We start from the raw sequence: 11242 nt of genomic DNA on the forward strand, positions 1-11242 counted from the left end.
ATTGTGTTGACTAGGACAGTTCAAATTCATCGTGTTGAGATAAGGGACTAATGATTTGACAGATCCCTGGTACATGCACGAACCATCTGTGACGATGTAAAGATGATCGAAATGTTCCAGTAATCTAGAACTGGGCTGGTGGATGGTAGCGACCACCTTAAATAATGAAAATAAGAGGACATTTACCAACAGTTTTAAATAGTGTCTTTAATTTTACTGTTAAAATCTATCTCCGCTCGCCACGATGTACAGGTGGCCGAAGTATCCCAGCAATCGCGAACCTGTTGATGGATGGTGGTGACCACCTGTGCCGAGTACATAATTCATCAATTGAGAATCATTATTGAAGAACCCGTATCGTTTCGGAATTTTACTGTTCGCCCACTCCTGGAATTTCGCTCAGCAACGCCACCCACTGGACGGTAGAAGAGCTCTCCAATCCCCTAAAGATAAAAGTTGGAATAATACAAACAAAGTTACCAAAGGTCATCTTCAATATTATTCACAGATAACATGAAGTGCAATGACATAGCGTGTAAAAATTGTTACTTGATCGTTGGACTTACAGTGATAATACGTATCTCAATAAAGTCAACATTAAGTCTTGAAAGAAAGCTAGAAAGATGTCTGAAAGCGAAATGCGACGATATGTCTTGTGGGACAAGGAATTGGACTCATCTTCGGCGCCTGGCTAGATATTCAAGAAGCCGTTTTCCTCGCACCAATAATGACCATTCCTTTAGTCATTTTTTCTGGTTTCTTTATCGAATTGAGTTACCTCAACTGGGCTCATATTTTTTGTTTACACGTAAGCCACACAAAATATTCGGTTTAAATCCGATAGACAAAATGGCAAATTTCGCTCGTTTTCAGACACGCACAATGTCTTCTTTTCATCTTCTGCGCTTCCCGTCTTATTAGATAATGCTGGACTACAAAAGTCCCCTTTGGCCTTTACCGATGCGATATTATGAGAACGAGACACAAGGTAACTGACAAGAGCGCTAAAAGAGACACTTGATTTTTTTTGTTTTCAAGAGTCTTTAGGGCGTTTCCTGCTTTTAGGTAAACATCCTATTAAAGTCGACACTGCAATGCAGTCGTCACAAAGTTACAGACTTTGCACACACAAAAACAAGAGTGCTCTTTCCGAATCAAGTAAAACGCGATGTAACCAGAAGATAGAGGATATAAGGACATTCCGGGAAACCAAAAAAACAAAACTATTTTACTATAAAATTCTCATTCGACAAGGTTATAGTGTAGTGAACGCTACATTTTACCTTGAGCATCTACCTTCCATAGCAAGTAACACCTGAACACAAAGCAAATTAAGCCATCTGACGGCAGTAAAAAAAAACTTAAACTTCACTGAATCCCCCCTCCTCCCCACCCCCCAAAAAAGTGGGCTGCGAACTGATATGAAGCATTAGGCAGTTGATCAGCGGTTGCATCGCTTGTCTTGTTCAACCGAGGTGGAACATTTTCTTAAATAAGCGATTGTGGTTTGTAGATCTAGTGGACGTAGTTATCGTCTGAAAAATGAAAGTTTTATAAGGCAACAATTCGAAAAAGCTTTTAATCTACATTCACTTGTACAATAAACTTAAATTTCAATCGTCGCGTGAGAAATATAGAAATGAGTGTAACCCAGCTAGAAACAATTAGCCTGAAAGCCCCACAGGAACTTCAAGTCAAAACACTGGATTTCAGTTTTCGTGATTTATCTTACACCGTCGGAAAAGGTAGATTAAGAATAATTCAAAAAATTCCTAATGTAAAATCATCAACATGAACTGTCCGTACAATACGGACACTGGCCTACCCTACCCGTAAATTGCTTACATAATGTGAACTTCATGTGATTAGGTAAAAATGTTAAAACAATTTTACATCAAATGAGCGGAATCTTCAAGTCCGGTCAGCTGACGGCCATTCTAGGGCCGTCCGGAGCAGGAAAAACTTCGTTAATGAATATTCTAGCCGGCTTAAAGTAAGTTTTACTTGTCTGCTAATCTCAAATGGCTAGTTGATAATTGCACATTGTTTAACAGAACGAGTGGAGTCGATGGACACGTTGAGGTTAACGGTGAAACACGGGAGTTGAAGCATTTCCGTAAACAATCGGTTTACATCACACAGCAGGATTATCTGTTACAAGACTTAACCGTCTACGAGTACATGATGTCTGCTGCTCATCTGAAACTGGGCAATAAAGTATCCGAAAAAGAAAAGAAATCAGAAGTATTTTGAATTGATGTTGTCACACTGATTTACGGTACCTAAAATTTCGGTGTGACAGATCAAGCTGGTTATGAAGACATTAGGTCTGATAAACAGTAAACAAACGCAAATTTCCTGCTTGTCTGGAGGGGAATGTAAGCGGCTCTCTATCGGAGTAGAATTGTTTAACAATCCAGCCATATTATTTTTGGATGAACCGACAAGGTAAGAAAATTTAAAGAAAATTTAAAGCTATCGTCTGTACGAGAAATGGTCCAATTAACTCTTTAACACTGTTTGCTCTACAGCGGACTGGACAGCTCATCGAGTATGCAATGTGTTACATTATTACGTGAAATCGCCAGGAGCGGTCGAACAGTTAAGATCTATAAATAATAAACAAGGATTGTAAACAAGAAAGGGGTTACTACTATTTTAATTGTGTTTAAGGTTGTTGCCACTATTCACCAGCCGAGTTCGCGATTATTGGACCAGTTTGATAATTTGTACATCGTGGCAAGCGGATCGTGTATATACCAAGGGCCAGTCGAATCTTTAGTGCCCTATTTAAAGATCATCAACTTGAACTGCCCCAGCTATCACAATCCGGCCGATTTTGGTGACAAAAATTACTTCAACTGTTAACGATTCTTTCAAAATTATTAAATCTAACATCGCTTTCTATCTCATCTCCAGTGATGGATGTGGCTTCTGGAGAATATGGCGACGTGATACCGCAATTGACGTCAATTGTTAAAAATGGTCGTCTCATTTACAACCAAGATTCAGAATCTGGTTCACTTGCTATACCTTCCCATAACAACGAAGGTAATACGCTTAAGGCATTTATTTGCCAAATTTATTCTTCAACAAAAGACACTCTATATAATCACAAGACGAATTTAAAGAAGAACTGACAACAGACAACGACAAAAAGAAGCGGAATAATAAAAATCGACTGGTGTACGGCGCACCATTTCATACACAAGTGGCTGTCCTGCTTAATAGAACCTGGCGAACAATTTGGAGAGAGAAGGTACACACATTTAAATTTCGAAATTTCCACTGTGCATCTTAAAAACCGATTGCTCTTCGTCCATAGATGCTAACAAAGGTACGCTTTATTACTCACATTGTGATTGGGATCTTTTTGGGACTGTTGTTTGGAGCAGTCGGAAACGACGCCGCCTATACCGTAAATAACGCAGGATTGCTCTTCGGTAACTTAATTTTTATTGTGTTCACCGCCGCAATGCCAACTGTTATTACTTGTAAGCATTTCAAACCTTTCCAACATAGATTTACTCGTTATCAAAAATAAATTTACACTTTTTTCTCCTAACAGTTCCGCTGGAGAGAAAAGTTCTGGCTAGAGAGCATTTGAATAATTGGTATAGTCTCAAAGCGTACTACATTGCCAAGACGCTCGCCGACATTCCGTTCCAAATATTATTTCCTACTATTTACTTGGTGATACTCTATATAATGACAAAGCAACCAATGAACATGGAACGTTTCATCATGCTCTTAGTAATAGTGATAGGGGTATCACTGGTGAGTCAAGGGATTGGACTCATCTTCGGCGCCTGGTTTGATATTAAAGAAGCCGTTTTCCTCGCGGCAACAATGGGTATTCCTTTACTGATTTTCGCTGGTTTCTTTATCAAATTGAGTGACGTCCCACCGTACCTGAACTGGATGACGTATGTCAGTTTCTTTCGCTACGGTTTCGAAGGATCCATGTTAGCCATCTATTACGGACGCCCGCCTATCGACTGCTTTCAACCTTACTGCTACTTTCGCTCACCAAACAAATTATTGGAACAATTCGACATGGATCAAGGATCCTATTTATTTTGTATTGCTGGGCTGCTGTTTTATTTTGTGGTTATGCGATTTGCTGGTTATTTTTTCTTACGTTCTAAGATGAAAAGTATGCGTTAATCGTCTTTTGGGGTTTTGTTTTACTTCTTTTTTTGTAACTGTCATTCGCAATATTGAAATTTGAAATCTGCTGCTATTATGGTTCTACTTTGACGAAATTTCAGCGAAATTTAGTTAATAAAGGACTGTAATGCATGAATTTGTTTTTCAAATTTTATACTTTTAGGATTGCGCAAGAATGGGGAATTAAAACCTGTTGCAGATTGATCGAAGGGATTTCAGCCCTAAAAAATTGGAAGTACTTTAAGTGCGCCAGCATTTTGCATTTAACCGAAAACCGGGGAAGAATGGAGTAAAACAATGGAAATGATCGCGTTTAGGGCTTTAAATCGAAGCAGCGTAATCTAAATAAAACAATCGCTAATTCAAACAACATTGAACGTTGATTATTGAGTGAAAGACGGACCAATGGACTTACATTACGTACATTAGGCTGTTCCTCACGATAAAAGATAACCAGCAAGAAACAACGTTTATTGCGGTCTACATTTCTACCTGACATGAAATCAAAAGTGTTTAACCAACACGGCAAACTTAAAAACGACGAAATTCTTAGGTAAAAGGACGAAACTTTCTGTTGAATTTTTATCGTTGAATTTTTACCGATTTTTACCGCACCACAATCGACCGCAATCGACCACAATTCTACGTACGAGTAAATAATTCTCTTTAAGTTTCACATTAACGAATAATGATCGCTCTGAACTATTCATTATTGACAATATACTGTAGTTGTTTTCCTCGTTCGAAGTTAACTTCGCCGGGCAAAAAACAGCAATGGAAGTAAAAAACACACGGGAAAATTTAATTTAACGGAATACAAAAACTTTACGCAAATAAAGCTTTGGATATAACATTCCACGACATTTTTTATACCGTGGGAAAAGGTAACTACAATGCGATATTTCAAGGGTCATTCAACTTTAAAAATTCAAAGTGCCATATTTAAACCTGTTTAAAGAGTGTCAGTCCAAACTTGACATAATGCTTATCAGCGTGCTGTCGAGATATCAAACAGTAAATCAAAACAAAAAAAATTCTAGGGCCGTCTGGAGCGGGAAAATCTTCTTTAATGAATATATTAGCCGGCTTAAAGTAAACTTATTAAACATCTACGTTGATGACGTTATAGCCATCCTATATGAGCTGGATGGCATACATAAGTTTTTTTCCGGTTCGGTTTCGAAGGATTCATGATAGCCATCCGTAGCCATCTACGACCGCTCGCCTCTCAAATGCGCCCAACCTTACTGTAACTTTCGTTCGCCCCTAAAGTTTCTGGAAAATTTCGCAATGGAACAGAGTTCGTACCTTTTTTGCATACTTGGCATGCTTGCGTATTTTGTAATACTACGAATTCTTGGTTATATCCTTTTACGTTACAAGCTGAAAATGATTCGTTAAGGCTCTTAGCACTTTATATTGTTTAAGTGTTTTACAAAATGGTTTTCTGAAGGTTACCCACATTATTGGGAAAGATTGTACCGCAATTTTACAAAAATACATTTTACAAGATCACACAATTAAGTTTTGGGTGAAGAGAAACAGCTTGGGCTTTCAAATGAACTCCCTTAACATGCGCACCAGAAAATGCCGGTGTGGCGGCAAGACCCTCTTGGTGGAAAAAAATTGTTCAAGTTGCACTTTGCTTCAAGTGTTTCAAGTTCAAATATTTCTGAATTTGATTGTTTACTCACAAACAAAGGTGTGAAGTACAAAAACAGGCCTTATCTGCAGTCGTTCTACACGTGTGCTATTTAATGAACCCTGACTGAGAAAAACTAAAACAGGAAGATAAAACAGTTTCAGCCAACTGCATGGCCCAGGAATAATCGTACTCCGTACTACACAACGATTTAAAATCAACGCCACACAATTGTCAAAAAGGAAGATTACTCAGTAGAGATGAATTTTTCCTACCTTTAAGCCTGGGAAATACAGCCAGGCATCCACAAGTGCTTCATCCGCTGAAAAGTTGAATCCACCAGGAGGGATAGGTAAAAGGGAGTCCTCGTGAATACATGCACCCACATTCACATGGGCGTACACGAGGACATTTTTAAAAGAAAGGGGAATCGAAGAGATTCTTAACTCGGCCGACACTGGAAGTTCCTCCAATTAAACGGGGTGCTGTTTTCTAAATAAAAAATGAGTTACGAAAAATATTTAGAGAAACAATAACAATCAAGGAAAGGTTGGAAATAATCAAATAAGACAGTTGTGTAAACCAAGGGTATACCCTAATTGTTAATAAACAGGAGAATTGAAGGCTTCCATGAAATACACTGCATTTATATAAGTCATGCATCATCGTGCAAAATTTGGTAGGTCACATGCAGGTTAATAAAAGTAACAAAAATAAATACCTTAGCGATGATACTGTGATTGTTGCTAATGACAGGAGGTCATCAGTCAAATCAAATGACTGGAGGTCCAGCACAAGCAAAACTTTGCTGTTACGATGGCTGGCTCAGGCCTCCAATCTGCACAGAGGAAAAGGTTACATAAAGTGTAAACAAACTGCCATGCATGGACATTGGACTAGTCACAAAATTGGAACAAGTTGAACTTTTCTATTCAAGCTTCCATAGTCAATCCCATTTTTATTCTGAGTATTTACCCGCCAAACACAAAACAGCATGGAGTGGAGAGCATGGAAAGCTTGGCATGGCGATGACCACATTTTTGTAATTTTATTTTCGTGCATCCACGTGACTAGTTTGACCACATCCAAAAAATAATCGTTCCAATTTTCTTTGAAATCTTTTCCTTTACGAAACTTGTATCTCGTATCATGCTTGTTAAGCTTGTAAACGAAAACGAGAGCAGACGACACTAATCGGCTAAATAATTAGCAATACTTAAGATATCGATTAGAATTTATTAAAAATCGATCCCCCCTTAAATCCAAACCGAACGCAAAAAAGCTGTTTTCTCCCCCTGCATTCGACATCCGCTCAACGCGTTGCAGATTATTTTATTACGTCATTGACAGAGGTCGATAAAAAATGACAAAAAGAAAATAAAAAGGGGGAAAGAGATCGGAAAGAAACTTTAATGGCCTTTCCATGACCAGGATTCAAATCTAGGAAAGCGATCGAACCCTGCCTACCCAATGATGCAACCTAAATAATCAACCCCCACCTCCAATCCATCGTATTAACGTATCCGTAGCTTCGTTGAGATATTTTCTAAATGAATTAGGAAATAATAAATCCTATAATAATAAAATACACAATCGCAGTTTGCATTCTGTTCTTCATTTTAGTTGCTTTTGTTGATTTATTTAAACAAGGGATGGATTGTTCAACGAACTGAATTACACAAATGAATGAAGGGTGAAAAAGTAGAATAAAGAAATAACGGCTCAACGTATGTGTCGCAATTTGAAAAGCAACGCGAAATAGCCAGCCACTCGTACCACGATAAAACACATCAGCATTCCAACTATTGCCAAAAAGTAGGAACTCTGAGTCAAGTCGAATTGTTCCAAAAACTTGACGGGGTACCGAAAATGACAATACGATTGAGAGCAACTGAGCGGCGGACGCTCTCGGTCGTAGATGGCTAACATAGATCCTTCAAAACCGTAGTGTAAGAAACTGAGGTAGGTTATCCAGCTCAAGTAAGATGGAATAGCGTTAAATTTGAGCATGAAGCCCGATACTAGCAAGAAGGGAATACAGCTGATTGGAGCAAAGTAGGAGGCTACTGGAATGTCAAACGCGGCACCGAAAAACAGTCCGATGCCTTGTCCGACCATGGACATTGCGATTATAATGGCCAGCAGCATACTGAAGCGTTCTATGCACAACGGTTGGTTACTCATGAAGTATACAGGGATTAAGTATACAGTAGGAAAGACTATTTGAAAAGGTATGTCGGCCAGCGTTTTGGCAAGGTAGTACGCTTTGAGACTGTACCATTGGTTTAAATGTTCCCGAACCAGTACCTCCCTCTCAAGTGTAACTGTAATAAAGGAATTCATTAAATATTGTTACTCGCTTGATTTGTAAATAAATGATTGACTTACAAGTCAGAAATGTTGGCATCATGGCTACGTACAAAATAAAAATTAGACTAAAGAAAATCATGCCGCTGTTGTTGAATATCTCATTGGCGTCGTCCCCGATCTGCCAATAAACTAAGCCCAACAGGATGGAAATGCAAACGTGAAGAGCGAAACGCATTGTCGTCAGAATCTGCGTATCACGAAAGGAATGAAATGCCAGATTTTCCGAGAAAACACTCAAATAGAGTAGTACCTTTTCTCTCCAAATAGTTCGCCAGGTTCGTCCAAGTAGAATAGAAACTTGATAATGAAAAGGTGCACCGTACGTTAATCCATCCTTATTCTTTCCTTTTTTCTTCGAGCGGCCGCCTAACATGGTGTCATTTTCATCACCTTCATCAAGTCTAAAGTCTAGAAGTAGTTGGATGATCTTAAAACATTATCTGCAAATTGTGAAATGGTCTAAGTTGCCATACCGTGGCTTATAGACGGTAATGCTGGAGTTGATGGCGAATTTTCCTGATAAATACGCTTTCCGTTTTCTACACCAGCTATCAGTCCGGGAAGGACGTTACCGTATTCTCCAGACGCCACATCAATTGCTATTAACGAAAATTGTTAAATGCTGTTTTAGCTACGTGAAAAGAGAATAATAATTCACCAAAATCTGTCGGATTGTGGTGACTAGGACAGTTCAAATTCATCGTGTTGAGATAAGGGACTAAAGAATGGACAGATCCCTGGTACATGCACGAACCATCTGCGACGACGTAAAGATGATCGAAATGTTCCAGTAATCTCGAACTGGGCTGGTGGATGGTAGCGACCACCTTGAATAATGTAATTGCGGAAATATTTACAAATACTTATAAATAGTGTTTTTAATTTTACCGTACGTCCGCTTCTGGCGATGTCACGCAATAGCGTTACGCACTGCAAACTGGACGAGCTGTCCAAACCGCTGTCGTCAAAATAAGATTTTGTAGTGGTCTCAGAGGGTTTCAATCCTGGTATGTCTGCCAGATTTTTTCATAAGGCAGCATGTTTTAAGTGGTTCAACCAAGTACCTGGTTGGTTCGTCCAGAAATAGGATGGCGGGATTGTCGATTAATTCCAATGCGATGGAAAGCCTTTTACATTCACCACCGGATAAGCGCTTCACTCTTGTTTGCTGAGTGTTCGTCAATCCTAATGTCTTCAGAACCAACTCAATCTGTCGTATACAATCATTCAGTTTTAAATGAACCTTCTCGGTAGAAAGTAAAAATTAAGTAATTGACTAACCGTTAGTTTTTTGTCTTTTTCAGAAGCAGTGTTTCCTAATTTCAAATGGGCCGCGGCAGTCATGTACTCATCGACAGTTAAGTTTCTCAAAAGATGATCTTGTTGCGTTACGTAAGCCGACTGCTTGCGGAACGTTTTGAAATTCCGTTCGGCGCCATTAATGTCGACCCGGCCTTCTATTCCACTTTTCCTATCGCACAAGGCGCACATTATTCATTTAATTGTACTTACTCTCTAGATCCAGAAAATTATAAAACTTACTTTAAACCAGCTAAAATGTTCATAAGGGAGGTTTTCCCTGCTCCAGAAGGTCCCATGATGGCCGTCAGCTTGCCCGATTTGAATGTGCCACTCATTTGACGTAAAATGTGTTTTGCATTTTCTCCTAAAAAAATTAATTCATTTGTTTAACAAAACAAGTGTTTCTAACGTAGATTTTGCTGTTATTGTCGGTAAATTTTTTAAATTTTACCTTTTCCTACAGTGTAACTCAGATCATGGAAAGTCAGATCAAATGATGAGCCCTCTTGATATTTCCGAGATGATGTCGTCCCTCGACTTCTGTCATTTATCGTCATGCCAGCAGTATCCATTGTATCTAAAAAGGGTACATCATAAAATAAATGATCAAGACAATACTTTAACTTCAAAATTTAACACTGTATGAAAATCGTGAACTCACAAGTGGGCAATTAAATAATAAAAATTCAATTAGGTCAAGTAGCGGATGTAGCTGTTACTTACTGTTTTCTCTCTCAGCAGTGGCGCTCGGAGACTGTGGACTTTGTATTGAACAGCAGATTATATTGCAGAGACAATACGATACTGTAAACAACTAAACATCTGTTGGTATGTTCAAATTCTACGAATTTCGAATAGATTAGAAATGGTTAGCTGACTACATTCGCAGAACAAAATAATACTGAATAAGAGAGCCTGAAAATCTGCTGTTTTGATTCTACAAACAACAGCAGCAAATGTCTTTCCTCCTAGCTTTTTACACAGAACTGAAGTCCTGCTGTTAATGCAGAACACACGTTTCACGCACAATGAGGATCGCCCCGGAATGCGGCGCCTGCGCAGAGAGCTCGGCAACTAGGTCTGACTGCGCGGCGCATAGCCTGGCAAATACCCATATAGTATATACCCATACCCGGCGGCTACCACACAGACAAAGGAGCGCTATATAGAAGATACGTTACTAGGGCTTTAAACTGTTTCGTACAGCGTTTCACTCTATTTTTAAATTTTAAAACGAACACAACACAAGACTACGGAAAAAGAAAGTCGCAGTTTCTCCCGCTTCCTGCCCGTTCCCTTCTTCCAATTGTTATTTCACTACCATTTTTAAGTGCTGCCACCTATTTGGTTGTATTAAACTTGACTTTCAACGACTTCTAAATGTTCGAATGAGAAATCTTCAATCTTAATAATAAATAGCTATTCATTTTTTGTTGCTTTTGTTGAAATTGATGAGCGAATTTTTCGACTTAGATATTTCGACTTGGAAATTCAATCAATTATTATTACGCGGAAAAAAGGGCAATCATGTAGTTCAGATTTATAGCGCTTGGTGCAGAATCGTCGCCGTAGGATTTGAATTTTAGGCGGTTTAAGAAAATCACTCGCTGCAAGCTGCCGGATGTCCATTGCTTAGTATATACCACTGTACCTTATATCTTGTATTTTGCCGCAAGCAACCCTACCTTCTATTCAATTTGTCCGCATTATTTGAAGTTTGGGTTTGTGAGTTTACAAATAATGACATAGCGAGCGCCA

The 11242-nt window shown here is 38.9% G+C and overlaps 2 protein-coding genes and 1 long non-coding RNA gene across 5 annotated transcripts; 1 reads left to right on the forward strand and 2 right to left on the reverse strand.

Moving 5' to 3' along the window:
- Window positions 1–30: 30 nt before the first annotated feature.
- On the reverse strand, window positions 31–6130 carry LOC124199793. The gene is made up of 3 exons (XR_006877002.1): window positions 6088–6130; window positions 218–443; window positions 31–156 (listed from the first exon to the last, which is right to left on the reverse strand). It is a non-coding gene; the product is annotated as an uncharacterized LOC124199793 (long non-coding RNA).
- LOC124199791 (ATP-binding cassette sub-family G member 1-like) lies at window positions 1443–4306 on the forward strand. 2 transcript variants are annotated; one of them, XM_046595741.1, is made up of 10 exons: window positions 1443–1745; window positions 1870–1993; window positions 2055–2217; window positions 2303–2448; window positions 2532–2601; window positions 2674–2842; window positions 2920–3051; window positions 3120–3259; window positions 3326–3494; window positions 3569–4306. In XM_046595741.1, exons 1-10 carry the CDS (start codon window positions 1640–1642, stop codon window positions 4165–4167), a joined length of 1818 nt encoding a protein of 605 aa, XP_046451697.1. In that variant the 5' UTR covers window positions 1443–1639; the 3' UTR covers window positions 4168–4306. The 2 variants fall into 2 exon arrangements, with proteins under 2 accessions (XP_046451697.1, XP_046451696.1); XM_046595740.1 differs by having other exon boundaries at window positions 1444–1745; window positions 2055–2244.
- Window positions 6131–7405: 1275 nt separating the features above from the next.
- Window positions 7406–10922, reverse strand: LOC124199786 (ATP-binding cassette subfamily G member 4-like). 2 transcript variants are annotated; one of them, XM_046595728.1, is made up of 11 exons: window positions 10208–10922; window positions 9936–10061; window positions 9725–9848; window positions 9464–9653; window positions 9247–9392; window positions 9071–9140; window positions 8841–9009; window positions 8656–8781; window positions 8433–8590; window positions 8201–8369; window positions 7406–8136 (listed from the first exon to the last, which is right to left on the reverse strand). In XM_046595728.1, the coding sequence occupies exons 2-11, from the start codon at window positions 10054–10056 to the stop codon at window positions 7535–7537; spliced, it is 1875 nt and encodes a 624-aa protein (XP_046451684.1). In that variant the 5' UTR covers window positions 10057–10061; window positions 10208–10922; the 3' UTR covers window positions 7406–7534. The 2 variants fall into 2 exon arrangements, with proteins under 2 accessions (XP_046451684.1, XP_046451685.1); XM_046595729.1 differs by having other exon boundaries at window positions 9936–10067; window positions 10208–10604.
- Window positions 10923–11242: the final 320 nt, after the last annotated feature.

This window comes from Daphnia pulex, chromosome 8 (assembly GCF_021134715.1).
Source record: "Daphnia pulex isolate KAP4 chromosome 8, ASM2113471v1".
Lineage (NCBI taxonomy): Eukaryota > Metazoa > Arthropoda > Branchiopoda > Diplostraca > Daphniidae > Daphnia > Daphnia pulex.

Excerpts from the sequence above, each read along its gene's own strand:
- LOC124199791 (XM_046595740.1), top strand. The coding sequence starts at position 1,640 with ATGAGTGTAACCCAGCTAGAAACAATTAGCCTGAAAGCCCCACAGGAA. Across the intron at positions 2,843-2,919 it reads TCACAATCCGGCCGATTTTG|TGATGGATGTGGCTTCTGGA; the intron begins GTGACAAAAATT and ends TCTCATCTCCAG. Across the intron at positions 3,052-3,119 it reads ACCTTCCCATAACAACGAAG|ACGAATTTAAAGAAGAACTG; the intron begins GTAATACGCTTA and ends TATAATCACAAG.
- LOC124199786 (XM_046595728.1), bottom strand. The coding sequence starts at position 10,056 with ATGGATACTGCTGGCATGACGATAAATGACAGAAGTCGAGGGACGACA. Across the intron at positions 8,782-8,840 it reads CCACAATCCGACAGATTTTG|CAATTGATGTGGCGTCTGGA; the intron begins GTGAATTATTAT and ends TTTCGTTAATAG. Across the intron at positions 8,370-8,432 it reads GAACTATTTGGAGAGAAAAG|ATTCTGACGACAATGCGTTT; the intron begins GTACTACTCTAT and ends CGTGATACGCAG.